This window comes from Mya arenaria, chromosome 4, assembly GCF_026914265.1.
Source record: "Mya arenaria isolate MELC-2E11 chromosome 4, ASM2691426v1".
NCBI lineage: Eukaryota > Metazoa > Mollusca > Bivalvia > Myida > Myidae > Mya > Mya arenaria.
Genome location: NC_069125.1, coordinates 8,062,721 through 8,090,634, shown reverse-complemented (window position 1 = coordinate 8,090,634; position 27,914 = coordinate 8,062,721). Strand labels below are relative to the sequence as shown.

Genomic DNA, 27,914 nt, shown 5'->3' with positions numbered 1-27,914 from the left:
TTTTTGATGCTATAACCATATTTTCTTCTGCAATTTCGATACCATAGAGTAAAATAATGATAAAATAAGTGTTTTCAGATGCATTACTAATTTTTGATCCAAAAACATGAGCGAGTCACTTTAAGAAGTACAACTGCAGAAATGCCAATATTGGGTCTTTCACACTAATAAGACCAACAAACAACATGAAGATTTTGAATTTTAACACAGAAAAGAAAAGTATTGAGCTAATTGTGCAGAATTTTATTAAAGTTGTTAGTGTCGTAATTAGGCCTAAAAAAAAATTTGTTTGGTTAGGGTTACATCCTTTTCAAAAATAGGTAGGGTAGGTAGGCTTTTTATTTTTTTTATTTTTTTATTTTTTTTTATTAGGCTATATATAAGAATGTCATTTTCATCATTGGAGAATGGTGTTAAAGTTATCTTCTATATAAGCAATTAAGGTTTTAAACTACATATTGAAAAGCAAAAAAAAAAAAAGAATGTTTTTTTTTGTTTTTTTTTAGTTTTTCATTATTTTTTTTCAAACTGACTATAAAAACATTAGGGTCGGCGCCTATTCCGTAGGTAGGGTCGGGTAACCCGAACCAAATGTATTTATTTTTTTAGGCCTTAAGTTTCATATCGTTACTGCTCTGGAAGTTTAATGGATACACTTGTGATCTGCTGTATTTCTAACAAGATGAAAGACAATTGTTTCAAGTGTACTTGATTATATTTAAATATGTGTACACACAATCCAATATTTCATAAATTTAAGTTAACAATGATGTCGCTAATCACGTTAAAGTCTTAAATAAAGTTCTGAACAATCGGTCCAATATAAGACTCATGTTAATTTAAATAGCTCAGGTAGTGGTTGCAGTGTCTATAAGATAAGTTTGAATCCCCAATCAAATAGCAAAGCAAAATAATTCACAACACAATTCAGTGTTCAAAATTATGTTTTATCTAATTGGATGACAGTATTTTTCAAAATTGCTGTACATTTATATTGGTAAAAACAGCAGTTAAAAGACGATCATTTTAATCTTGTATATCAACTGATTCAAACAGAGGTTTTAATGGTAGACAAAACATAATTTTGAACACTATAAAGCCAGAAAAAGTTAATAATGTATCATGAATCAATTTACAGTTGACGCCAAGCTGCACTGGACCTTACCACTTTTAAATGAATAAATGCATATAAACAAACTCTATCCTAAACTCCAGCAACCCTTTATAAAACTGGTTACTGGGGAACTCATTGGTTTGGTTAAAGTTGGCCAAAACTTTTATTGATCGTCTAGTATAACAAATCCAAGATTTTTACAATCAGCTGCATCAACTCATTGTATAAAACTCGTGATTTCTTAGGCAGTGTTCTCAATAAGAACCAACCGATATGGACGGTTCAGATGGCAATTGGGCCGGTTAAAATTTGGAAAAATAAATTAATTTTAAGTAAAATAAGTAGTAGCTATTCAGTTACTTCACTATTTGAGACGGTTCAACCGAAACTTATTGAGAACCCTGCTTAGGTGAGGTTGAAATTTGCTAAAATATTTATTAATAAAAGTCAAAAGTGACTGAATAATTACTGTAGCCTGATCAAATTGTAAATAACTTATCCAATTTTATAAAATTGTCAACAGCATATAAAAGGACATTGAAAAATAATATCTTACCATCCCCATAGTCTTCGTAAGTTTCAAGACCAAGAATAATGTTGAATGCGATGAATGCAGCGTTGGTTTTGGCCTCTTTCTTCGTCTTCCCGGTCCCTTGAGGATAAGCCACACCATTCACCGAGCACTGATTGGCAAACTTGTTCACGAGGGAGTAATTCTTGACTGGAACCTCTTTGAAAGTGGTTGTATGACGCTGCATAGCAGAGTACTCCATCAAGGCACTGATTGGCTGCAACATGCAAGAATGAATTAAAATTCAATACATGTGACAAAGTTCCCTGATACTTTATTTTGATTAAGAAATAATAATGTTAGAAACTAAATGAATCATTAACATCTTTACTGTGTGACAGTTTCAAAGGTTGTAAGGAGCCAAGCATGAAGATATTTGGTACGGCATGTATGGATACCAAGCGGGCCTGGTATGTTATGGCTGGTTACCTGTCACAGTGTAAGAACCATGTACCAACTAGAGAATGCTTTTTTGAAAAAGCACTTTTCTCCCCCATTGTGTGGTTGTAGCCAAGAAATAATCAATAAACAATGATTGACATGAAATTTGTAGTTTTACACTGGAGATAAACCTACAGTGACCTTGAAATTTTGCCTATTCACCCGTATTCAATAGTGAACATCTACTGCATAAGATCAGTAATCCTATGAATATTAAGAACTTTTGTTTAACTGGTCTCAAAATCATTAGGGGTCATCTTTCACCTCAAGGTCACTGAGACCTTGACCTTTGACCTACTGATCTCAAAATCTATAGGAGTCATTAAATGGTCATGACTAACCCGCATACCAAGTACCGGGTATGAGATTCCTGTGCCCAAGTTTTCTATATATTAAGCAGAAACAAAGTGTTAAGTGTTAATGTTTGGAAACCATTTTTCCCCTCAAGGTTGCCGCAACCTTGACCTTTGACCTACTGATCACAAATTCAATGGGGATCATCAACTGGTCATCCAACCTGTCTATCATGTATGAAGTTCCTGGGTCCTATCGTTCTATGGTTATTGAGCAGAAAAAAAGTGTTAGGTACCGATTGACAGACAGGGCAAAAACAATACGTCTTCGCATGAATGGGGTAGATATTATTTATGTCCAAACTTTCTATCTGTCTATAACTTTCCTTGGTATACATCTACTTGTATACTTATTTTATTATTTTTCAGAATAATGCATAATGAGTCTGCCATTTGCTATTCAAAGCAAGATTCCCCAGTGTGTGTAAACCGCATGATTAATTACGTCATATATGCTACGTCGGAAGGCAATATTTAGCTTAAATTAAAGATAACTTTTATTTAACTACACCATGTTAAATAAAAAAGGGCAGTCTATGCCGCTTAAAGAGCTCCACCTTTGTTTTGTTGCCGAAGCTGGATAAGGTGATTAGTTTCACCAAACACTTTGACAAACCTGTTTCCAAAATAATGTTTTGACAGTGCTCTATCAGACAGCCGTATTGTGAAAAGGTTTGTCGAAGTGTTTTAAAGAAACTCAACTCTCAAACTCTGGTTAAGACCGAGGGAGGGGCTCTGTAAGCGGCGTAGACTGCGCTACGTTTCATTTAATATGGTGAAGAAATAGTGAAGTTATCTTTTATTTAAAGTCTTCATTTGAAGCAAAATATTGCCTTCCAATGTAGCATTTATGACGCAATTTATTATCTAGTATACACACACTGATCCCACAGGCATCAATGGACTTATTACCAATTCAATTCATACTGTAATTCCCTTCATGGTATTTTGCAACTACCTGTTTGGTGCCATTTTTAAAATCCTCAATCAGCTCAATGGGAACATCCTTTGGAGTATCTGCACGTGGGAGCTCAGGCCCACTCTCCGGCCTTGCGGTTAGACCCGGTATGTATCTCGTGGCCATTGAACTTGTGCCTCAGATGCTTGAAAACAAAACATAAATTCATTTGAAATATAATTAACAACTTATACATATATGCATGTCACAGGTTGCACTACATGTAGTTCAGTGTTGTTTTTTTACTGCCCCTTCACAACCCCCAAAGTATACATTCTTTAACTCTTAACAACTAGAACAGATGTGTTTCAATGCAATCTTAGGCTCCTAATATTCTTCCAACACAAGAGCTTAAAAGGGCATTGAACTATACTTTGGTAAATTAACCAATTTTATGCATTTTGTCCCATTATGTCTTGGTCAACCTGTTTGGCATTAAAGGTGATGACAGTTATTGAAATTAGACTTTTGGATGAACAAGTCCGAATTCTTATACTTTTGCTTGGCATCAAATTTTTGAACAAGCCCTGCTATATAAAATTCAGAATATGAGCAAGCCCGAAACATATATATTTTACCAGTGCAGGGCGAGTGGGCTTGTGTTAATTTCGACCACTGTGATGATAAAAGAAGAGGGCACAATCACAAACTTTAAGAGAAAGTTTAGAGCTACATTAAGAAAATAAGTATTTCGCAAAAGGTTGGTTGACACCTAAAATGGCCTTCCTAAATCTGTAGTAGAGGTGGACACTCCAAAATACTTTAGGTGTCTAAATAAACTTCAGGTTGGCCACAAAAAAGTTGTGGTGAGATGCTATAATATTCCGGGATGAATAAAATGAAAGAAGCATGTAACAAACCGTTTAAGTTTAGTGAAAGGGACACTAAAGATATATATCTATTATCACTTTTTTATCATCAGTATGGGTGAAAATAAAGTGTATTTGGTATAACAGCATAGCAATTCTATTTTACCCAACTTTTATGATAAATGAAGCTATTCATAGTTTAGGAACTGACACCAGAGTGAAAGGAAAGTGCGTCTGGTCACTGCTTGAACCAATGTCATCCAGAACACTAGCATTGTGTTAAACTTGAGAGGAAAAGTGGGCACTTTGTGGGGCTCAAACCCACGACTGCCGGAACACTAACACAGCGCTCAAAACAACTGAGCTAATGGGGCAGCTGGTTCTAACCCACATACACTACACTCCCCCACCCCTTAACCTTTTACGGCCAACCGAGGCACTCCTGCCATTTAACACTGCCACCATGGTTACCAATGGTAAACCTGGGAGGAAAAGTGGGCCCAGTGTAAGGCTCTAACCAACGACCGCTAGTGCACGGTATTCTCTCTAAACCAACTGAATCTACCAGGCTGGTTCTAACCCACACTACAGCATCGACAACAAGCATCTAACCAAACCAGGGAACTGATCCTTACCCATGTTCACTGTAGTGTTAATACTATAATACTATGCCGTCACACTTCCCGATTCACCCTTATTTATATTGTCCGAAAATACGGTATTATCCGAAATATGTCGCTATGTGTACTTTTTTCACCATGCGATTGAATAAACATTTTATGATGTCGATTTGTTATTGTTTGGAATAAGTTTTAAAATATGACCACCTTATTAAATTACAGTCGTTGACAGATGAACGAAATTCTCAGAATAAAAATCAACTTTTGTCTTCGTCAAAATCAACTTTTGTTGTCTCGTAATATTCAGTCAGGACGACGCAGCCACAGAGTACAGTATCTATGTAAAAAACATACGCAGGACGCACGTGCTTCGCAATCACGAGTTCTTACATTGTATTAACATATGACGTTCGCATGTGTGTCTGTAAGTGTAAGTGATATGGTGTCTGAATGCAGTGATTTAAAAAAATTAAAAAAAATTAAGGCCCGTGCCTTGCAAATTGGAAAAAAGCTGACTTTAGGAAAAATACCAAATCAGGCCAAAATAGCTATTAAATATAATGGTAAATATACAGGTCTTAACTTTTTTATGCATACATTATGCTGTGAAAGAGTAAGTCTTGTCAAGATTGTGTTTATATTTCATGAAATTCATTGCTTTTTATTCATTAACGTTAAATCTGCATTTATCAAATTAGGAATTTTTTTATAAAATTTTGGAAAAAAAGGATAGTTTTTCACAAGGGAAACAGCATTGTGAAGGCAGTAAATTGCACCAAAAACCACTGGAATATAATACATTTATTGCAGTTGTTCTAGTTAATATGCGTTATATGGCATGCAGAGGCAGCAGGGGCGGATCCAGGATTTTGGGTTGGGGGGCGTAACTTTTAATCACTCTAAAAGGTTGCACTAGCAGATCCAGGGGTATACCTGTAGTTCTAATATAATAACGAGGTTTCTATTAGGACGACTAAGTGGCTTATATAATTTGTATATTTTCGTTAAGCGGGAAAAACGAGGGAAGATACATGTATAATTGTGAACCCATGTTCAGATACTTTTACTATTCAACATATTCTAAGTGCATAGCTATCTATGTGTATCTATTCGCACAATGGATCTATCAGTAGCATGCGCCTAGGATATTTCCTGGCGTAGATGTTCACAATTTCCTCAATATCCAGTTAAATGTCCCTATGAATGAAGAGTAGCATGAGAGCGTTGAACCGGCTCTGGCCCATGGTACTCCTGTGCGGGTGCACTCTGTGTTGTGTACGAGTACATCTCAAAAGGCAATGTTGTATAAAGATACGCGAGCGAAGCGAGCGAAGAAAAAATAGGAAAATATAGTATATTTTATTGTTTCCATACCAAAGAACATGTAAGCTCCGGGAATTTTAGGGGGGGGGCGTGCGCCGGGTGCGCCCCCCCCTGGATCCGCTAGTGGGCAGCTCCAGGAGTTGACTAAAAGAAGGAACTCCAATATGTTCTTAATTATATATAATGGCAAGTATTACCCGAAAAGCCATGATATGCACACAAATCGCAATTCATTTATGTTGGAAAGGGCTCTCATAAGTTGGAAAGGGCTCTCATAAGTTGATTGTCTTCTTCCAGCCCAGTCCTTATATTGAATTTATTCTACTTTTGCATTGACGTCTGTTCTTTGAAAATAAAATATGTTTAAGCCTGCCAATATGGCAAGGGGGGTCGGGTGCCTTTCCCCCACAAAAGATTTTGGTAAGTTTACACTATGATATTGCATTTTGTGTGTAATTTATGCATAATTTCTCTGCCATATTGAAATGTTCACTTTGTGCATCCCGCCCCCCCCCCCCCCCCCCCCCCCCCCCAACTGCCTGGCATGTAGTGATTTTAATTAAAATTTCAAAGTTATATTATTGTTAATAATAAATAACCATTTAAAGCACGCCTCTGAGGTCGCAATTTCACTTCACCAGCACGATACATAATATACAAAATATAATAACTTTCTCTTTATAAGATAGGGGTGAAAAAGCATACAGTTGAAATATGCAAACTAATGAATTTTCCTCAATGGTGGTGATGTACTTGAGATTTGAATATGTTTAAAAGACATCCTTCATAAAAGATGATATTTTATTTAAAAATGAAATGAACTATGATGTGGCCAAGTTCTTATTTCTTTATGTACAGCATTTCTGAGAATAGCTAGTCTATAAGGTCTTTATGATACAGACAGTTTGACCTCAGCCCAGGGGTTAGTTTGTTGTAGTGACCAAAAGAAAACACATTGAGTTAGGAGAACCTCCAAGTAGCCAACACCGCCATGTACCCAAGTAAGATTCCTGCCATGCAGCTTAACATTATTTTATTTTTTTGTATGTATGTATTTCTTTAGACCTTGCGGTCAAGGATAACCCGTGAAAGTGCAAGCACTTATTTCCAACGGGGTCCTTTGTTTTTTGCTAAAGGGACAGCATGCTGAAGAGACAGTGATGGGATACAAGGAAGTCTGGGTGCGATACCCTAGCTCTTTTTTTAAGAGACCCCTTGGTTCTTTTACGTGCTTGGTGTAAAGCACTGATACACGGGGTACAACTTTCCTGGGTTAAACCAGTACTGAGTACACCACTTTTCCAAGTACTACTCTTTAAATGCCGAGCGCCAGGCAGGGGAGCTACTTGTACCAACTTTTTATGACGCGGCCAGGGATCGAACCCACGACCTCCCACTCCGTAGGCGAACGCTTAACCACTAGGCCACGGAGACGGTCAATAATAATGTTTATGAAAATAGTTTTATGGTACAACATTTCACATTCAGGATTGTGTTTTAAAAAATAAAATATGTTTCACATTTGACTTCATTAAAATTGCAGCCAATGGAGAGAACATGGACTTCATGGAGATGGCATGGTATTCCCTGGAATGTCAACATTAGCTGTATGGATGGAGTCTTGGTAAAGGTCTGTAGAGGTGTGGTCCTAAAGATGACAGGCTTGCTTCTTCTTTATTCAATGTTGGCACTGTGGAAAAATCCAGAATCATGGCTGTTTCAAGAGCAATTTGAAATCAAAATCACTTCTTTGTTGTATATAATCAGGCGCCGAGGTCAAGCCATAATACAGCCTTATACATGTAGGTGCAGGCAGACTTTACAAGAAATATCTTAAAACAAGAGGACCATAATGACGCTAAATCACTCACCTGAGTGAAAAAGTTTAACCCCTGTTTTTCATGACAGAAGCTTGTGATACCAGGGGTGTGGCCAGTTATGACCCCAGGGGCACAATTTGAACAATCATGGTACAGGACCACTATAATTATGATGCTACCAAATATCAAGCATCTATTTTCCTCTATACAATGCAACACATCTTTGCCATATAATTTTAATCAAGAAGATTTTTAAAAGTATCTTTCTTTTGTTTGCCATCAAATTCATTTCTTTAAACAATTTTTAAAGGGCACGCCTCTCCTCAATAGAATTTATATGAATATTTATCACACCTCCAACATGAATGACGCAACATCATTGGTCCAGGACTGGTCACCACGACTTGTCATGCGGTGACCCCTTTTTTCCATATTGGGACACTTATCTTTATATCATACCAAAATTGCCAGTATTTTCCAGTGTCCATGATTGAATGAGACATTTCCCAGATAGAGTTGGCATCTAGTTCAATGTTAAAAGCTTGTGGATGTGATATTTATGTTATGGGGCTGGAAGATGACCGGTGTATACAGGGAGAAGAAAACCATATTTGGGTTCGAGGTTCGCTCTTTTGACTGATATGGTTCCCTTCAGCGCATATATCCCATATCAGATCACTTACTAACACTGTAACTTTCAATACCAAAGTTTAAACACAGTGCTATAATTATGTTCATGCAAGTTAACTTTAATTAAGTAATGCTAAAACATTCATAGGTTTTGATTGTAATCTATCATGAATAAACGTCCGTTTTATGAAACAAATTAATAGCAGAAATACTTGCAATTCACTACTCTTCATTCCTTTGGCCTTTAAAGACAAATATGACCAATCAAAATAGCCTTAGGTGTTACAAATGTAGTAAGCACACAACCTTTGAATTCCACTTTCATTGGTTAGATTGAGCATAGACAGAAGCACCAAACAAACAGAACCACTTACTAATGAATGGGAATACTAAATAGTCACATGATAACCCTGGGCAAACAAAGGTATGTGGGAGTCTACATTCTGTTCTTAAACAAAGTTCATAGTAGGTAATTATCAGGGTAGGCATTAGCCAAGTAAGTGTAAAATGAATCTTCTTATGTTTAAATTGAATTTTGATTGAACATTATAACTCACAGACAATAGACAATTTGATCTTTTATTCTGATTCATTTAAAAAGTATGATATGACATACTTATTATAACTTATATAATATTCATGTATATTCAGTATATGTAAGTACATGTATATGTAAATGTGTAATTACCATTATTTTGTTCATGATTTGATATTGACATCAACTACACATGTATCTGACAGTCCCTACAATAATTGTTGTGTATGGAAATTACAATTATATTTATAAATAGACATGGTGCACAATATAATCAGGTGACTAGAAAGTAATGTTGTTAAGCTTCGAGAGTAATCATATGTGTACAGGGTGAGAAATCACGTGACCTAAAGGGGTTCTCACATAGGTCACCATGGGTCCAACTGATGCAAAACAAATGAGCAAGTTACATGAATTTTATAGGCTAAAAAATATTTCATACCTTTTCTGTCAAAAAAGTTGATTAGGAATTAACTTACTCATTTGTTTACATTGGTAGTGACCCGTGGTGACCCATGTGTGAATTCTTTTAGGTCACATGATTCTTCACTCTGTTCTAGGCAAAAATTAAATATTGAATTATTAGAATAGGTTTCAAAAGACTACTTGTACTTATGGACTACTTTTTGAGCACTGTGTCATTTAGAATGACATGTACAACAGCACGAGTAAAAGGTTATTTATGCAAGTATCAGTGGAAAACAACCTTTACAAGTATGTGCAACTAAGTATACACAATCACATAGAAATAGATGAACCTATATACATACATGTTGTATTACATAACCTCTCTTTTGTTGCCTAATACAGTTCATCAAAGATTTTATTCCGTATTTTCATTTAAAATTGATACTAACATGTGTATAGAAAAAATTGTCATAAATGAATCTACTTATTGGTTCATAAAAACATGATGACAACACAAACATGTTCCCAGAACGGGAAGTAGACACTTTATATAATGAATTTAACTTCAAATGCTTCAATTTTTTTTTTTACTTCAAACAGACTAATACATTGTATGATACAGTGAGAAATAATACTTGTCGACCCAGTGCATCATATTTGAGAACATATACTGCATGGCGTATCAGACATTACGACCATACAGACATTTAAAAATAATAATACTAATAATAATAATAATAACACATAACATACAATTATTTTTTTAATACAAATACTTAAACATTAAAATAAACAAATTTCCAGAGAGAGAGAGAAAAAACATTTGTATTACCAATTAACAGTTCATTATAGTAATAAAATCTATACAGATAAAAGTAAAGCGGTTTTAAGCCAAATAATAAAGATGATAAAATATGGAAATTTAACATAACAATAGTAATACAATTGTAATATTGTAATATAATAAACAATACATTCATTATGGCTCAAAATATATACACAAATTTAACATGAACAGACCTTAAGTTATTTCTACTTCATGTCTTGGACATAATTAAAGAGACACGGTGTGTTTCAGGTTTCCTGACCCCTTATTTTTTGCACCTGACCCTTATTGTTTTACTTCCTTTGGATATTTTTTGTTATAACCATTATTTTTTTTCCTTTTGGATGTATATTTTTAGTAGTTTATTGCAACAGAAATACTTATAAATGTACTGTTTCCATAATTTACGTTGCCCAGGACTAAACAGGGATAGATTTAAATGTGAAATGAATTTATATTTAAAAACAGCTTGATCTTAAAAAAATATGTCTACCTACAAATCATGTTTTGGGCAATGAAATCTGAAACAAACAAATATTTTTGGCCTTTAAATAAGTGAAAGAAACAAAACTGTTTTAAATTTAAATATCATTTAAAGTCACAATTGTGATCCACAGTAGCATAGCGCTTGATTTATATTATATCTGTAACAACTGAAATAACATATGTCCTAATTTGGCTTTAATCAATTCTAATCTGTCTATGATGAACATAATGATCTTGGCAACATTTAACTTAATCTTGAAAATGGGCTTAACATTGGATTGTATTTATCATTTATGATAATAATATGTGTGTGTTTTTGCATTATAATTCATATCTTCACTTATGATGCAACAAAACTTCAGAGAAATTTAGATTTAAACTTTCAGGGCTATTCCATTTAAACATATAACCCCGTGGGGAAGGCACTTTGAAATTATAACACCCCCTACAGAAGCAAATTAACTCTTCTGGGGTCCAAATGTGTGAAAAAAGACACCCACCCATATACTATTTAAACCATTGCCTCTCCCCCGGGGGTTATATGTTTTACTGGAATAGCCTTCAGTTGATTTCTTCAAATTTTCATTTAAATTAAATATAAGTGATTTTAATTTAAAGTATTTCTTTTCAATAACGTCAATGAAAATGATGGATAATATGGAAATCTTTTTTTTTTCATTTGATATTGCGAAAGGGATACCAAAATTAAGATATTGACTTAAGTTAGGAAATGACTTAAGATGGTTAAGCAATAAAACTAGCCAGACTTAACCTCTAATTAATCAGACATATGGTAACTTCCTAAATACATTATATGTGTCAGATTAAGATATAGGAGAACCCCTACATAAATCACATACGGTAATAATATGCGGTAATAATATGCGTACATAATAAACCTTCTCTAATGTACTCAATAATTGTTTACAATTTCAAGGACGTTCAGATACCGGTACTGACTATTTAAGATAAAGTTTCATTTACTCTGCCACTTCCCTGATATAAATGTTAAGTGTTTAATATCCTGGTTAAAAAAGTGTCTGCTCTTAAGACAAACAAAATGCAATCAAGTTTAACGATAATAATGTTAACAGAAATGTACTTATGTTGTTAATGTATATATAATACCTGGCCTAAATTTCTCGAAACTTCTTAAGCATAACAGGCTTAAGTAGCTTGTTTCAAGAAGCCAAAAAAGATACTTAAATTGGATATTGATACATGAGGAATGGTTTATTGTAATTATTTTAAATACAATTCCTATATAAAATATACAAATACTAAAGAAGTAAATATTACTCAAATTATTGAAAAACAAAAATAGTGAGCTTATCTAAATCCTGTTATAAGGAACTTAATTAGTTTCGAGATATTGGGGCGATGAACGATCCTACCCCCAGATAATGCCACACTTTAGAAAACAATTGTCTTGTTTTCATTTCCGTGCAAAATCTCTTTTTTTGGCAAAAGAATCTCAAATAAATTATTTGATGGGTTGGAGATGCTTTTATAAACAATCAAAGTAAAAAAAACGTACCAGGGGTAAACAATGTATTACTTAAACAAATATATTCTTAAACAAATATGTTTTCCAAGACTTTTGTAAGAATATCACACTGATAATATTTTCATGAGCACTACAAGCCTGTGGCTTTACAATGTTTGCCAATGTTCTCATTTACTACGGAAATGGTATTTTAGCTAGAGTCAACTCGGTTACAGTTAGACAAATGTACCAAGTTTAATGTCACTATCAAACTGTTTCCAAGTAATGACCAACATTTAAGCCTTTGCAAAATGAGGACACTGAAGCTATGACAATACACAAATGTAGTTCATGTGTGTTCTTGCCAAAGAGGACAAGCTACACTCACATTACATTGAAGAACAAGAGAAAATACAAGATACACAACTGCTGGTCACCTCTTTGCATCCAAGAGAAACATATAAATACAAATTATATCACACTATCTGTTGTGACCCATTCAGGGTATTGTCCATAGCAGAATGGTTTTGCTGAAGTTGATCCAACTCTTGCTGTAGATCTTCCAAGTCTCGATATGACCGTTCATATTTATGGCTTATCAGTTTCTTGTAAAAAAACGCAGCAAATATGAGAAACACTATAAGCACTGGAATCACAATTGCTGTAGAGGCAATGGCAGCGGCAAGACTTAAACTAATAAACTGTACCCAGCAAATAATTGTTATTTCTGCTAGAAAGAGTATGATTCCAACGCCTGTTGAAAATCCCCAAGCCAACTGAATATAGCTTTCCATCTTTTCATGTGGAGATTCTTTGACTGCGTTGACATTATGTACATTGGAAACCTGAAAATAATAAAAATACATTGAAGATTTTGCTTATAAATGCATTATCTAGTCTAACATTTACTGTATAGACACCAGTAATAAAATGAAAACTACAAAGACAAGAGTTGCTACAAAAGTATGCATCTTTATTATCAATAGCCAATTCTTAGCTGCATAGACTAAACTGACTGAGACATCTTGGAAAAGGAGGTCATTCATACAGGGGTATATATGTATATGGGTGATTTAAAAAAAACCGAGGCTTTTCTTGAAATGTTGATAAAAGTATAAAATAAATGTATTAATAAATATAAAATGTATGTTGTGGTATGTGTTTTAATACATATATTGTTGATGCAAAGTTTTGTGAGAATCCCTTTGTTGGTTAAAAAGTTATTTAAAAAAAATGGTCCAAAAATGTAGCAAGTGTAACACTTTTTTCCAGACATTTTTACTTAATCATGTTTTTCAAAATGATTGTGAGAAAGCATTTTTTTTGTTATTGTTTAAACAGATAATTAAATGTATACATTGAACATTAAATATTAGGTAAACCACGTTTGAAGTGCAAACTGACATTTTTATTTATCTCTAAATATTCTGCATATAAGTTGTAGTGCTTAAAAAAAAATCATTAAAAATTGTGTATAATCAAAAAGATATTGTTGTCATGTCTAAAATTAAGTCAGTGTTTTGCTAATAAGTTTATGTTTGCTTAGGTCTATGCATTGATAAAATAAAATAACCAAAACATGTAAGTTAAATGGTCTTGAACAGGTTCACATGTGACATTTATTTATTTATTTCAGAAATGTTGCAAGTGTAACATTTCTATAAAAACTGTAATATTTTTTTTTTAAACTGTTGCTTTCATGCATTTTTCTTTATAATTCAGAAGAGCACATCTGCCAGACATCATCTGCTGCACTTACAATCAAGTCATGAACCATGTCTGTTCAAGGCATGATCATAAGTGATGTTGCAAATGTAACACTATTTTGACGCACACATGTATAATGACTTAATAATCCGTATTATAAACATTACACTTGAATACAACTTTATTTTATTTAGTTCAATAAATGGTCTTCTTGTTTAAACACCTTTCTCTTGGAATGCATGCCATAGTTCAGTTATAGAGATAATTTGAAGTACAAGGTAAAGTGTTACACTTGCAACAACTTTAAAGAATTGTGAACAATTAAAATGCATTTTCATTTCTACCCACAGATTATGATATAACACACATAAAATAATGGCAAAACTGATTGTAAAACTCCCTTTTAATGGAATATCATTAAGATCACTCACAAAGAAAGCTGATGAACAAACTAACTCACAAAGCAAAGTCCTTTATCAAAGGACAGAGTAAGGAAATTTAGGGAAAAGCTTAAAAATGATCCAAGTACGAAGGAAAAGCTTGAACAAATGAAAGTAATAAAACAAAGAGACAACGAAGCTTATCAACTGAAGCTAAAATTGTTATGAGAAACAGATGAATCTATCAATGCTGCATTGCAATAAAAGAGAAGAACAGATCAAGAATGAAAAAACTGAGAAAAAGGAAAGCTGACCAAAAAAGTAGACAAAATTCATCGAAGATTGAACAGACCAAAACATAAAAGAAGTTTTATCATGTTAAAGGGCACAGAAATTGGATTGGACTCGTAAACGACTTACTCGAGCACCAACATGTTAACCACGGGAACCAGAAAAATAGGCTCATACTGTAACTAAAATCATTAAAAAGGCAATACCAAAGAGAAAGTCAATGTTGTCAATTGAAACTCATAAAATTACAGTTGGAGGGATGGTAGGGGTAGGGGTAGTTGGGAGGTCCAGAAAAAACACAGCATAGGTCAAGAGAAAATTAGACATGTAGTTCTTAGAGGAAGTCAAACGGGTAGTGTACAAGTGGCCAGACCGAGATGACATCGCTTGGCAATCAGAAAGTGATGTTGTCCAGAAACTTAGTCATACTGAGCTGTTGCCTGGCAGGGGGCTCAAAATGAGATTTAATATGAATTAAAAATTGATTAACAAACTGTCGAAGAACTGTTTCCATGTTAAATAATGGTTAAAAATATGTTAACATGAATTGTACACATGTCTGTTATGACTGTAACATTGAAAAAGTTGTCAGTGAAACATAAACTAACAGACTGTTATGTGTTTGAATCAGTACTTTAGACTATTTGTTAATTGTAAACAGCTACAGTTTAAAAGTTAATTTACTGTTTATCTATCACTTGTTGTGGTATAATATCAAAAGCAAATGAATTGATCTTCTAAACAACAACAGATTTGTAATAAAGTTAATCAAGATGTGCTAAATTGTTGCAAGTGTAACATTTCGCATAATTCAAATATTATCATGGATTTACCATACATAATGTATAAACATTAATAATAATGGATTAATAGCAAAGTTGTATTACCAGAAAGTGATTTAAGCTTAAAACAATACCATGTTCAAGCTAAGTCCTTTCAAATTAATATACATATATATGCATCTAGGAAAATAATTGCTGAACAATTGAAATTTGTTGTTTTTTAACTTTAAATTGTTTGTAGAATGTTTAAATCTTGAGTCTCAAGATAATTCCTTGTTAGTATAACCTATCATCATTAAATAAAGTATAAGCTTCCATTGAGGAAAGAAAACCTACACCTTGCCCATTGTGTAGCAAGTGTAACATATTTACAAAAACATACTCAATTTTTTGGATAGAAAATTTGTACTTTATAATGTCATTGTGATGTTAAAACATAAGTTTGTCTTTACCATTAAGGTCTAAATATTATATTACAAGAGCTGTTTTTAGGCTTTTAAGTCTTAAATAAAAAACAAGAGCTGTCACAGTATGTGACGAATGCCCCCGAATGTGACATTGACCTACGAACAAGGTCAGTACATGAAAAGTTGATCTTGCCTTTATGTGTCAAATACATATGGCAAGTTATTTTAAATTGCCTCTGAACATAAAAAAATACCACCCATACTTGACAACCTACACTGTTATGTCCTTATATTCAGAATTCCCTTGTGAATAAACACTTAATGTATCTTTCACCTTAGAGGTAGGGACATGGGTCTTGCACACGACACGTCGTCTTCGTATGTGGAAAACATGTAGCAAGTTATTTTAAAATCTGTCCAAACAAGAGAAAGTTACAGCCCGGACACGACAACCTATACCCTATGTCCTTGTATGCAGCACTCCATTGTGAATAAACACTAAGTGTGACCTTGACCTTTGAGGTAGGGACACGGGTCTTGCACGCGACACGTCGTCTTGGTATGTGGAACACATGTGGCAAGTTATTTTAAAATCTGTCCATACAAGGGAAAGTTACAGCCCGGACGCGACAACCTATACTCTATGTCCTTATATGCAGCACTCCATTGTGAATAAACACTATGTGTGACCCTGACCTTTGAGGCAGGGACACGGGTCTTGCACGCGACACGTCGTCTTGGTATGTGGAACACATGTGGCAATTTATTTTAAAATCTGTCCATACAAGGGAAAGTTACAGCCCGGACACGACAACCTATACTCTATGTCCTTATAATATGCAGCACTCCATTGTGAATAAACACTAAGTGTGACCTTGACCTTTGAGGTAGGGACACGAGTCTTGCACGCCACACATTGTCTTGGTATGTGGAACACATGTGGCAAGTTATTTTAAAATCTGTCCATACAAGGGAAAGTTACAGAGCCGGACGGACGGATGGACGGACGGTGCGATTTTAATATGCCCACCTTCGGGGGCATAATAAACAAACTTTTCAAGGTGTTTATTGAAAAAATCATTCTTAATTACTCAGAAAAAAGGCAAAATTTGAAAAATGTTGGAAATATCTAGCTATTTTCTGTAAATACTGATATATATAAACTTGCTACCTTTTAACAATATCAACAAGAGCACCGCGAAACGGAGCATTATACGCCCGAAGAAGATTCGGCTTGAGGTCCTTTTAATGTAGTGATGATTTGTATAAAGTTATTTGAAAATCGTTTTATTAGTTACCAAGTTATGGCACGGACACGGAATTGCTAACGGACGAGTAACAAAGATGTGGCCCGGACACAGAATTGCTAAAGCCCCCCATGGTGATTCTAGTCTTTGAGGTATGGACCTGGAAATTGCGCGCGACACATCCTTTTAATGTAATGATGCTTTGTATAAAGTTATTTGAAAATGACTTTATTAGTGACAAAGTTGTGGCTCGGACACGGAATTGCTAACGCACCCCCATGGTGATTCTAGTCTTTGAGGTAAGGACCTGGAAATTGCGCGCGACACATCCTTTTAATGTAGTGATGATTTGTATAAAGTTATTTGAAAATCGCTTTATTAGTTACCAAGTTATGGCCCGGACACGGAATTGCTAACGGACGGACAGACGGACGGACAGACGATGGAGGCCATAACATAATACGACCCTTCGGGCGTATAAAAATAGGTGAAATATTGATGTTTGAGACTTGTTTTATGTTTCTGAAAAATATGACTTTATTATAAAAAATGAAGAAGACTATTAATAAAACATGTTGATATCATTAAATTTATGATGACCTGTGTATTTGCCCCTTTTATTTTCATGAACTTTGAAGTCTTAACATGTTATGACAGTAAAAATATATGGCATTGACTGCATTTGAAATTTGACATATCTGACATTTTGCAGCCTCATTATTTTTGAAATCACCCATATAGCTTACCAACCTTTCATGAGCTCTATTCTATTATTACAACCTTTGTACAAAGAAAATTAAAAACTGTATTGCACTGAACTTTTTATACACAACGGTGAACTTGTTTAGGTCTAAACTTACTGCTTCAATATGTGGCAAGATGCAGGTACTGATCATCAAGGCCAGGAGGTGGACGGAGACTAAAAGTGAGGTGACGATACTGAACAAGATTATTAGCCCTTTTGGAACATCTTTGTCGATGCTGATCTCCACAAGCGCAACCTGTAGGTAGATAGCGAAACTTTCAGTTAAAATATAATAAACAACTTTCTAAATGTTATGATAAACCATGATAAGTAATCACTGAGCATGAGTTATGTACACATGTTTATATTATTTTATCCAGAACCAGCAGTCCATGCAGATGTCTGGCTGGCATTTGATCACAATGTGAAGCTACACTAACATTGGAATTCGATGACAGTTTGAGGCTTTTGGCATCAGTTTCACATCAAAGTCAGACAATAGAGTTCTAAGCTAGTGTTCAAGCTCCACTTTCCTATTTCAACTAGTCAGTATAGGAGCTTTCAAAGGTTTTAACCTCCAAGGTGTGCCAAAAGGAGGAGAATTACCCACACCAGGTTATATGCTAAATAAGTTTGGGAATCAGACAAAAAATAACTTTTGACTATTGGAGATTGAAACCAAGCAATAATCAATTAAAAATCCAGACAACATCTTATTTATTGCCTGGGTTGGGAGTGGAGGTGGTTGCTTCCCAAATATTGCGGCTGATAAAACCACTGGCAAAATCATATTTTTTGCTTTGAAAGTATAATTTAGCACAGCCTGAAAATTTATAGCCAATATAGGCCTGATCGTCTGTGACTTAAGAAATGACTGTGAGGGGTACTGTGCAATTAACGACTGGTTAATGATATTGAATCAATTAGATGTCATCAAAGATAAGTGGAGTAAAATTAACAATGACAGTACATGTATGTGCAAACTGCAGTTGACTAATTAAAGTTGTATCACATTTATCTTTCAGAGAAGATAAAAAAGAACAATGTGTTTACTCAAAAGTCGCAGCAGAAGCAGTAATGTACCATATCATTATCATATTTTTCTTAATAAACATGAAAGACAAAAAGAACACCGGGTTATGGTCATTCAATGCTCAGTGGTTCAAAAACATTCTTTGCCCTACTATGACCATGAGGTATATATATATATATATATATTTATATAAACGCTACTTACAAATTTTCAAAGTTTATTTATTTTTATACAGTTTTTGTTAATTCTAAAGCTATTTCAAAATAATGATGTGAGTTATGGAAAAGCATTAAGATGTACTTTAATGCACCAGTCAATTGTAACCCCCCCCCCCCCCCGGTCCGGGTAATAGTGGGGACTTTGACTTTCGGTGCAGCCAACCTAGTCTAAAATAATAGACGTGTTATACGGGATTCTTCCAATCCCTAACGTCTAAACAGGAATGTGCAAAAAACGGGGGTGTTTTAAAAATATTGAAATTATTTTAAGTGAAGTATTTTATGGTTGAAATTGATCATAAAGAGTTAAATTCATATTTTACCATGTAAGTGAAATGTTATTTTGCACTAAACAAGCATTTAATCCATTAAAACAAGTTGTTTACCTTTCCAATAAAACGAAAGTTGACTGACACAGATAACAATTATGCGAAGGGGAACAACTTGATACAATCGTAATAACTTGGCCTCCTCCGACAAAGCTTCGAGATATACCTCGTTATACAATCGTAACAACTCGACCATGGCCGAAATGTTCCGAGCGATTTAAAACTGTGCCTTGAAGCCTTGCAGGTGCCCTTCATGTATATATCGTTATGTTTTGACAGAATGAAATGAAGAAAAGCCGTCAAACTCATAATTATAAGTTGGATATTTTTTGTGTGCGTACGGAACTAATATAAAATAACTTTATCTGGTAATATTTCTTGTTTTTATGATATTTTATAGACGCTATATGCTTTAACCCGGAATCCTGATCGGAACAACTACCCACTTTTGATACTAAACAATTTGTGAGTGAAGGATTTGCCATATCAAAAATCTAAAAAAAAATCTGTCAACGTACAATTATTTGGACTACAGCCAACCCGGCTAAAGTCCCCATCCTGAGGGGACGAACTGATAGCAGAATCCTGTGTTTTCAGCAATGTGATTTAAAAATTCATCTGTGCAAGGGACCACCCCTGCATCCCCAATACAAAATACTGGCGCCCCTGTCAGTTGTTTTGAAACTCCTGTGGAGTGGGGTCTTGGACAAGTCTCCATTTAAACAGACAGTCTTACAGTTTTCTGCAGACAGTGCCCATCTCATGTCATGAATGTGTTAATAATTACCATAGCAAAACCAGATAAAAGGGCGGACGTCCTGCTGGATGCTTTAAGCTTGGCCCTGCTGAGGTACAACTTCCTCCAGGAAAGGGCTGTGGTAGAATGTTGGCTAGACATTTGGTTTACATATGATCGGAACAGCCAATCTTCGTAAGAATTGTCTGTCGCAGCTGGCATCGGCTTCGAAGACGTTTTAACCATCAGACTGATAAAAACATCATGAAATGGTCAAGTAATATTCTACAAAAAATGTTTTACATTTTTTCCCAATTTGACAGGTTAACTTCAAACTTTCCGACTCAGTGTCATTTTGTAGACGAAAATAGTAAACTTTGTGTTACAATATTTCTATTTGGACATATTTGTTCTTTCAAAAAGTTCAAACAAGTATGAGTTCTTCATTTCTAAAGATGTATGATAAATTTCTAAATTTTATAGGCAAGTGATTTATGGAATTTAAATCCAAAAATATTTTCGCCTACAAGTTATCGTACAACCGTGACATACTTTTGCGGTCACGTGATCAACCCATTGTGTACATGCATGCAAAAACAGTTTGTACCCCAAAATACTTCTCGCATCAAACCTTCCCCCAACTGAAATTGAATGGGTGTCGATTTAATTCAATCAGAAAATGAATGACGCAAGTGAGGGCGGTAGAAAATTGGTACGTAGATGACTGAATGTTACACAAATGGACGGCGAAAATACCAGCTTTGTTGACTTGCATAAGCAGCCATTTTGATGGCTTAGTAGTAAATTTGCACGTACAACTAAAATCTTATATGATATTTGTTAATGTAGTAAATATGATCAAAATAATGCATAAATCATATCACAAATAGTTTTTCTCAACTTTTCCCTATGTTTTAAAGCATGTATCTGCAGAAATAACTGCGTAATATTAATTTGAAAGTAACCAGATAGAGCAGCCCAGCAAGACTTTGTGAATTGAACGACTTTGTCGGACTAAAAAAAAATGTTTTCGGCGTTTTATAATGATATTTTTAATTTGAAAAGCATTAATTATTATTTATCGATGTTATTTGAAGGCAATAAGAAATAAATAAGTTATAATAATTCACTTTGTATTATTTTTTTTCTCTGCACCGCACCTTCAAATAAGTTTGTAGCATAAAGGCCCTTCGAAGAAAACAATGACCCTAATATGATTTTTGATTTATAAAAATAAATCAGCTTTTTCTGCATTAAAACATCATTATTTACAAATTATGTATATTATTATGGAAATATTGATTACCAATCTGGACATTTTCAACTATCCGTTTTTGCCGTTTTTCATACTTTCATGTCATTTTTTTTCGACGCTGTTTGAGCTGTTTCCTGTCATTTGTTTCCATTTAAAGACCCTTGTAAACAATCGTAAGAAATATTTTTTAAGTTAATTTGGCTGAAGAGTAAATTAAAATTATGCATGCAAAAGGATATACTATTGCTCAAACCCTATTAACAATCGGGTATGATCTTGTCAACTTCGAGTATGTCACAGTTTAGTTGCAGCTTCAAGCGTAAGTCTATGATCGCCTCTAGCCGGTAATTATTAAAATGCCTGACACTTCCAAAAGAAATAGTTTCAATATTACCCTGATGATAATATAAATTAAATGCTGAAAACATGATAGTGTTTATCCAGAAAGGTTAAATATCCTCGGCCTCCGACTTGTGTCCTTCCGCATTGCTTTTAAACCGTAAACAAGTTCCAAATTGTATAACCGTGTCTTCACTCGTAGTTATTCCAAACTGTCTGTCTGAAATGTTATTTTTAAAGAAATGTTTTAAAATGATTTTAACATTGTCTACCTTGTAAAATGTTATGGAAATCTTAATTATATCAATAAATAAATACGAACAGTCTGATCGGTCATATTAAATCGGAAACACAGATCGAATGTCCGGACTTCGGGGTGTGGTTGACGGGCTACTCGATCGTATATGTTATTGTTCTCCAGTTAAACGAAACTTTTCAAAACGGTCCTCATTACCTCAGCGGTCAAAATCAACACAAGTCCACAAGCCCTGCACTGGTAAAGTGTCTTTCAGGCGAGCTTAAATTCTGAATTTTATATAGCAGTGCTTTTTCAAAAATTTGATGCCAAGCAAAAGTATAAAAATTCGGGCTTGTTCAACTTAAGTATAATTTCAATGAATTTTACCTGCAACACACACTTGGCGCGAAACGTGAATTCATACTCAAGTCTCACATGCAAGTTAATTATGCCAATTAATGTATGTTTTGAATTTACCCGTGCGACATAAATTGGTCCCCTTTCCTGAACAAGACACTTGTGTTGATCGGGGGGGGGGGGGGGGGGTATTTTATCGGATGAGTGGCAGTAGGCCGACCTCTGACACTCGCATAGTTCAAATTCTTAATGATTAAAGGCCTAATTTAAGATAATTCCCTGCTGCACGTGACCGTTTTATTGCACATGTGTGACGACAGGGGTCGAATTCCCTGTGTATTTGTTTATTGCCTCGGAGCCAATTAGAGTTGACACTTGTAGAGAAGATAGTCTCATTGTCTCACTAATACATAAACAATATGCATATTAAATGTTTTAATAGTTATATAACTGATATATTTCAATCCACTCGAATACATGGTCACCATTGTTGTATCTAAATTGTGAAGCATCATGGTTAAATCATATCAATGGGTTAGTATATATAACATTACTCTTGATCTTATTTTAAAGCATTATAACAATAGTGTAATTATCATTATTTAAAAAGGTAAACAAAACTATAAAAAAACTTTTAGACGAAGTTTTGTTCATTTCTATAATAAAACCTCCAGAACTGCATAGCAGGACTCTCAGATGTGAATTCTGATAGACCGGAGACGGCATTTAAGATTTCGAAATACACGAAAGTTGTCTACTATACACGGATTCGGGGTGTGGGTGGGGTAGGGTCACTTAAAGAAGGCTCATACTTATACTTGAATCCTTAATGACTGCCTTAATGACTGCCTATCCGCAATTGCATTGACTGAACAGATAGGTTGTATTCCAATGCAAAGGAGAATAATTTAACCTCTCAGAAGTGGATGGGTTACATTACGATGAGTGACATCTAAAACGTTACATAACCTAAAAGGAGAAGAAAGGCCAGTCCGACTTAAAGGGGGCCGACAAAGCTCTTGGAGCGTCACTTTGATCGGTTTTAATGTCGGGTTGTCTCACACAGAATTTGGTCATATCAGCAACAGCAGCAGCCTGAAATAAACTAAAAAATCGATGGAGAAGTTTAAATGCTTATTTTATGAAAAATGTGCTCGTTGACAGCACACGGCGAAAAAAATTGTGAAAAATTGTGCTCGAAGATGAAAAGAAATCCACAAATATATTGTGAAAATATGTGTAGATATAGCCTTACCGAGCGCAAAATACACAAAACCTTTGTGATAAGATATGTGATTCATGAAGTTTGTGGTTTAACACCGGTACACACATAACAATCGTTAAGTGTGCTAAATATTACATAATTGCCGATGGTGGTGCTGAACTTTGAAACTACTTCAGGTAAAACGTGATCTGTTCTGAGGCTGAACCTCTCATCTTTTTTACGCTGTATTAAAGTTATTTTTGTACAAAAACTCAAATGTTGGCATATAATTTTAACTCTGGTTGAAATAAAACGAGTATCGGTACTCGAGGGGGTAGGGTGTCACACCCTTAATTGTGGTATTGTCCGATGTTTCAGAAGGTAAGTCCACGCAAAATCGTTTCTTCGTTTATCTAGCTGTCATTAAACATTAATAACGCTTTAAGAGATATTTTTTAACCTTAAAAAGAAATTGACGATTTTCTCATGTATGTATCTTACTCTAGTTCCGTGCAGACATCTATTAGGGCTGACAACATTTCACTAATGTGTATACATTTCTGCAGAGAATAACGAAGAAATGTATCCAGAACTTCTTTATCGACATCAATAAAACAATACTTGTGTATTAACCTTAAAATAATGTTATTTTTAAATTATAATTGAGCTTTTTTAGGCATGTTTTGGGCTACTTTCAGTTTAAAGGCAGTTATGAATTTGCAATTATCAATCACTTAACAGCGAATACATCGTTCTGCGGGTAACAGCACATGTATTTACATTTTTTTGATTGACAAAATAACACAGACGGCCGAACACTATACAGTTTACAGCACACGCATTTCCACTTTTTTTAAATAATGACTCGACTCACTTGTACTAACTGAATTCAATTTTATATCAGAAATAAGGAAAGAACGGAGTTTATTAACGTAAAAACACCCCAAAAGGCAGACCACGATACTGATAACAGCGCATTTTTTTTTTAAATGACTGGTCCTATGGTACTGTTTAAAATAAATTTTACAGAACAACAAAAACAAGGGCACACATGATACTGACTTATATCCTAAGATGCAAGTGACTGGCACCAATTTAAATAATAGTAGTTGTGTAATTCGTTTCATGAGGACATCAATGAAAACACTGATTGCTTGTTGCGAAATATTAAAATTAGCAAGCCGATTGTTTCATTCTCATTGCCATTTTCTCCTGAAACTCCCCTCATTTTTCCAGTGTATGGTATACGGCGTCTGATTCCCAGGACATGCGCATTCCGTTACATTTAATTAATCAGAATATGGTCATTTTACGAATGAGTCTCGCGTGGGTATGTTGAAATAGCAATTTTAACTATTTAACTTAATATTTTATTGCGTATGACTGTTAAACATGTATACATTCAAACTAACTATATACGCAATACTGTAATTATCTATTATGATCGAGGTTCCGGGTTTAAATGAAAGTTACATATGCCGACGGTTGGATCCCAAGTTATTAAAATCAGGCCCCCCTCACAGGAATTGTACACTGTTCACATACAAAATTCTCTGAAAAATAAGTGATTTTTACAACTCAACCGTCTGATGAACATTAAAATTTCAAATACTATTTAGATGATCATCACTAAAAGGAATATGTATATATAGCCTGGGGCATGTAAGCTGAAACGGAACTATTTCAATTATTGAACATTCAATTTTAAAACAAGTTACACATTACTACATGTTTAATTTTATTACGTTGCATCTGATGTGCAAATGTTTTGTTGATTTTAATATCTTATATCGGATTACCTTGACCTAACCTGACGTGACTTAGTTGTTACGATAGAAATTCATTCCTTTTGAAATAAAATCAATGCGTGAAATAACTTCGCACACGTGTTACAAGTATGAATATTTAATTGCAACACGTTTTGATCGAATTTATGAGAAAGAAAATTATCAACGACTGACAACATTCAGGGTTTTAAAATGGATAATGTTCGACGTAAGAAAAAGATCATGAAAAAGTCAGACGAGAAGGAAGCGGAAAGACTTGATACAAATGAAATATTCGAAATTTATGTTGAAAATGCCGAAACGGAGGAAGTTATTCCGTTACATGAATTCTTTTGTGAAAAGGACACCCAGGTCCATTCTGGAGATTTGATTGGTTCTCCGTCGCATTCTGGAAATTTGATTGGTTCTCCGTCACATTCCGGAGATTTAATAGGTTCTCCGTCGTATTCTGGAAATTTGATTGGTTCTCCGTCGCATTCTGGAAATTTGACTGGTTCTTCGTCGCATTCTGGAATTTTGATTGGTTCTCCGTCGCAATCTGGAGATTTGATTGGTTCTCCGTCGTATTCTGGAAATTTGATGGATACGGCGTCGTACTCTGGACATTTGATTGGTTCTCCGTCCAATTCAAATGATTTGATTGGTCAAGAAGAGGGGTCGATGGAAAAACCGAATGACCATGGCCCTGGTAGACCAGCAAGGGGGTCAGTAATTCATTCAATCAAAGAGTATAATGATGAATTGATTGGTGGGCATACGCATAGAAATTCGACAGAAATTGAAGAAGACACAATTTTAGTAGAAGATGATGTGGTTAATGCTAACGACGAAGATACGATTGCTATACAGTGTATAGAACACACCGACGACGATAAAACAGTGGACAGTAGCAAAACGCAGTGTATGAAAGAAATTGAAGATATTGTTGAAGACTCTTTTCTACATGTGGTCGAGACAAACGATATTCATAAACCAGAATGTGTTACAGTTGATGTTGAAGAAGTCGAGAACTGCGATGGAAAGGTATCTACCTTTATTGACAAAGAAAATGTTACAGATCTTATTGAACCCACGTCTCCTATAACTAGTTTTAAAGCTGATAACGTTGATGACGTCAATGAAATGCTTAGCTCGCTTGACACACATACTGGAAATAGCTACACGGATGATGAAGTAGACGTTTCTATTGCAGTTCTTGGTCTTGACTATATTTTTGAAGCTCATAATTTACTGAAGAGAATTGCATTGGAAACATTCAAAACAACCCACAAAAGTGACGATGATGAGGATGATGATGATTCATCAAACGAAAGTGAAAACAAAGAATATGATTATTTGATGCTCGATGGTATTCTACCCCTAACCACTAACTCAAAAGAGAAATTTGTTTGTGGAAAGCTTGCTAAGATATATGACGTCAATGCAAGCACTGCGGATATTCGTACGCAACACGGTAAGGATCGCGACATATGTTCCAAACGGACGTGGTTGGATTATTGGAAAACGCATGCAAGCCCGACAACATCAGTATATAGAGATACTATAAATATAAATAATGTCATCGGCAAGTTGGAAAGCGTCGATTTAAGTGATACGATTAAAGACGACCGACCCCAAAATATGAATTTATATAAGTATAATTATTTTCAGGAATTTGAAAGAAATAAAGAGGCTCGGTTTAAAAACCAGTCGATGTTAAAAATTAACAGATACTGCACAATGAATACATATATTCCTAATGATAAAATTAGTTCCGCGGCGAGTTATATGGACCAACCCAACCTGCCCCAAGATTGCGTCGGCTATTTCCACGGAAAAGAAAAACCTAGTAACAGTGTACTGTTAGAAAGCGATATTCAAAGTTGGACAAATGTTACTGATTTGGTGAATGTTTATAATCGTTCGACTGAAAGTGCACAATTTACTGAGGTTAGTGATCGAAGTAACGACGTCTTGACGTCAGACGTCTTGACGTCAGATGCATCAAAAGACATAGCTACTACACATGATAGAACAAAAGTGGATGCTTCGGGTGAGTTAGAATTCCATGCTCATCTTTCTGGTATTGTGTCCGTGGTTAAAATTCCCGCGCAAGTAACTGAAGAAGAGGAACTTCATTCACTTGTTGAAATTGAGGAAGGGAAAATTCGTAAACGAAATAGTGAAGCTGTAACAATTGAAGGCGACAACGATAGTGATTTTGCGAGACCAGGTACTTCTGATGATTTTCCAATAGCAAAATCAGCTGTTGCAGACGTTCGCAATGAATTTGGTTCCGAGAATGATGCACTTAAGAATGAATCTGGTCATGATAACAATGTGAAAAAAGTGAAGGAGATGCCAGAAGATGAAGACGAACGTAGGATGACTGAATTAAACGACGCTTTCAATGACATACTTGAAATAATAAGACAGACACAGCTGATATCTAATGGACGAGACCTAACAGATGTTGAAACTGCAGGCGAGGACACTTCGG

The 27,914-nt window shown here is 34.8% G+C and overlaps 3 protein-coding genes and 1 long non-coding RNA gene across 7 annotated transcripts in view; 2 read left to right on the top strand and 2 right to left on the bottom strand.

Annotated features, from left to right (window-relative positions):
* Window positions 1-10,084, bottom strand: part of LOC128231236 (adenosine deaminase domain-containing protein 1-like) — a 45,585-nt gene extending 35,501 nt beyond the window's left edge. The window contains exons 1-4 of one of the 4 annotated variants that reach the window (XM_052943780.1): window positions 9,945-10,066; window positions 7,710-7,879; window positions 3,438-3,582; window positions 1,671-1,902 (exon numbers count right to left, since the gene is read on the bottom strand). In XM_052943780.1, the coding sequence (XP_052799740.1) occupies window positions 1,671-1,902; window positions 3,438-3,563 (358 nt within the window). In that variant the 5' untranslated portion in view covers window positions 3,564-3,582; window positions 7,710-7,879; window positions 9,945-10,066. Of the gene's footprint in view, window positions 1-1,670; window positions 1,903-3,437; window positions 3,583-4,881; window positions 5,009-5,073; window positions 5,233-7,709; window positions 7,880-9,944 lie in introns of those variants that run through there. The other 3 variants (XM_052943778.1, XM_052943777.1, XM_052943779.1) reach the window with 3 other exon arrangements.
* Window positions 8,942-18,997, top strand: LOC128231248 (uncharacterized). The gene is made up of 3 exons (XR_008260329.1): window positions 8,942-9,063; window positions 18,043-18,197; window positions 18,320-18,997. It is a non-coding gene; the product is annotated as an uncharacterized LOC128231248 (long non-coding RNA).
* LOC128231240 (calcium release-activated calcium channel protein 1-like) lies at window positions 9,205-21,982 on the bottom strand. Its single transcript, XM_052943791.1, has 4 exons — window positions 21,905-21,982; window positions 20,307-20,505; window positions 18,055-18,195; window positions 9,205-13,225 (listed from the first exon to the last, which is right to left on the bottom strand). The coding sequence occupies exons 2-4, from the start codon at window positions 20,499-20,501 to the stop codon at window positions 12,857-12,859; spliced, it is 705 nt and encodes a 234-aa protein (XP_052799751.1). The 5' UTR covers window positions 20,502-20,505; window positions 21,905-21,982; the 3' UTR covers window positions 9,205-12,856.
* The window catches only part of LOC128231235 (lysine-specific demethylase 2A-like), a 29,871-nt gene continuing 22,784 nt past the window's right edge, over window positions 20,828-27,914 (top strand). The window contains exon 1 of the mRNA XM_052943776.1: window positions 20,828-20,967. Coding sequence (XP_052799736.1) covers window positions 20,935-20,967 — 33 coding nt within the window. The 5' untranslated portion in view covers window positions 20,828-20,934. The remainder of the gene's footprint in view (window positions 20,968-27,914) is intronic.

Excerpts from the sequence above, each read along its gene's own strand:
- LOC128231240 (XM_052943791.1), bottom strand. The coding sequence starts at position 20,501 with ATGGTTAAAACGTCTTCGAAGCCGATGCCAGCTGCGACAGACAATTCT. Across the intron at positions 18,196-20,306 it reads TTTTATCTGGTTTTGCTATG|GTTGCGCTTGTGGAGATCAG; the intron begins GTAATTATTAAC and ends ATCTACCTACAG. Across the intron at positions 13,226-18,054 it reads TCTTGCCACATATTGAAGCA|GTTTCCAATGTACATAATGT; the intron begins GTAAGTTTAGAC and ends TATTATTTTCAG.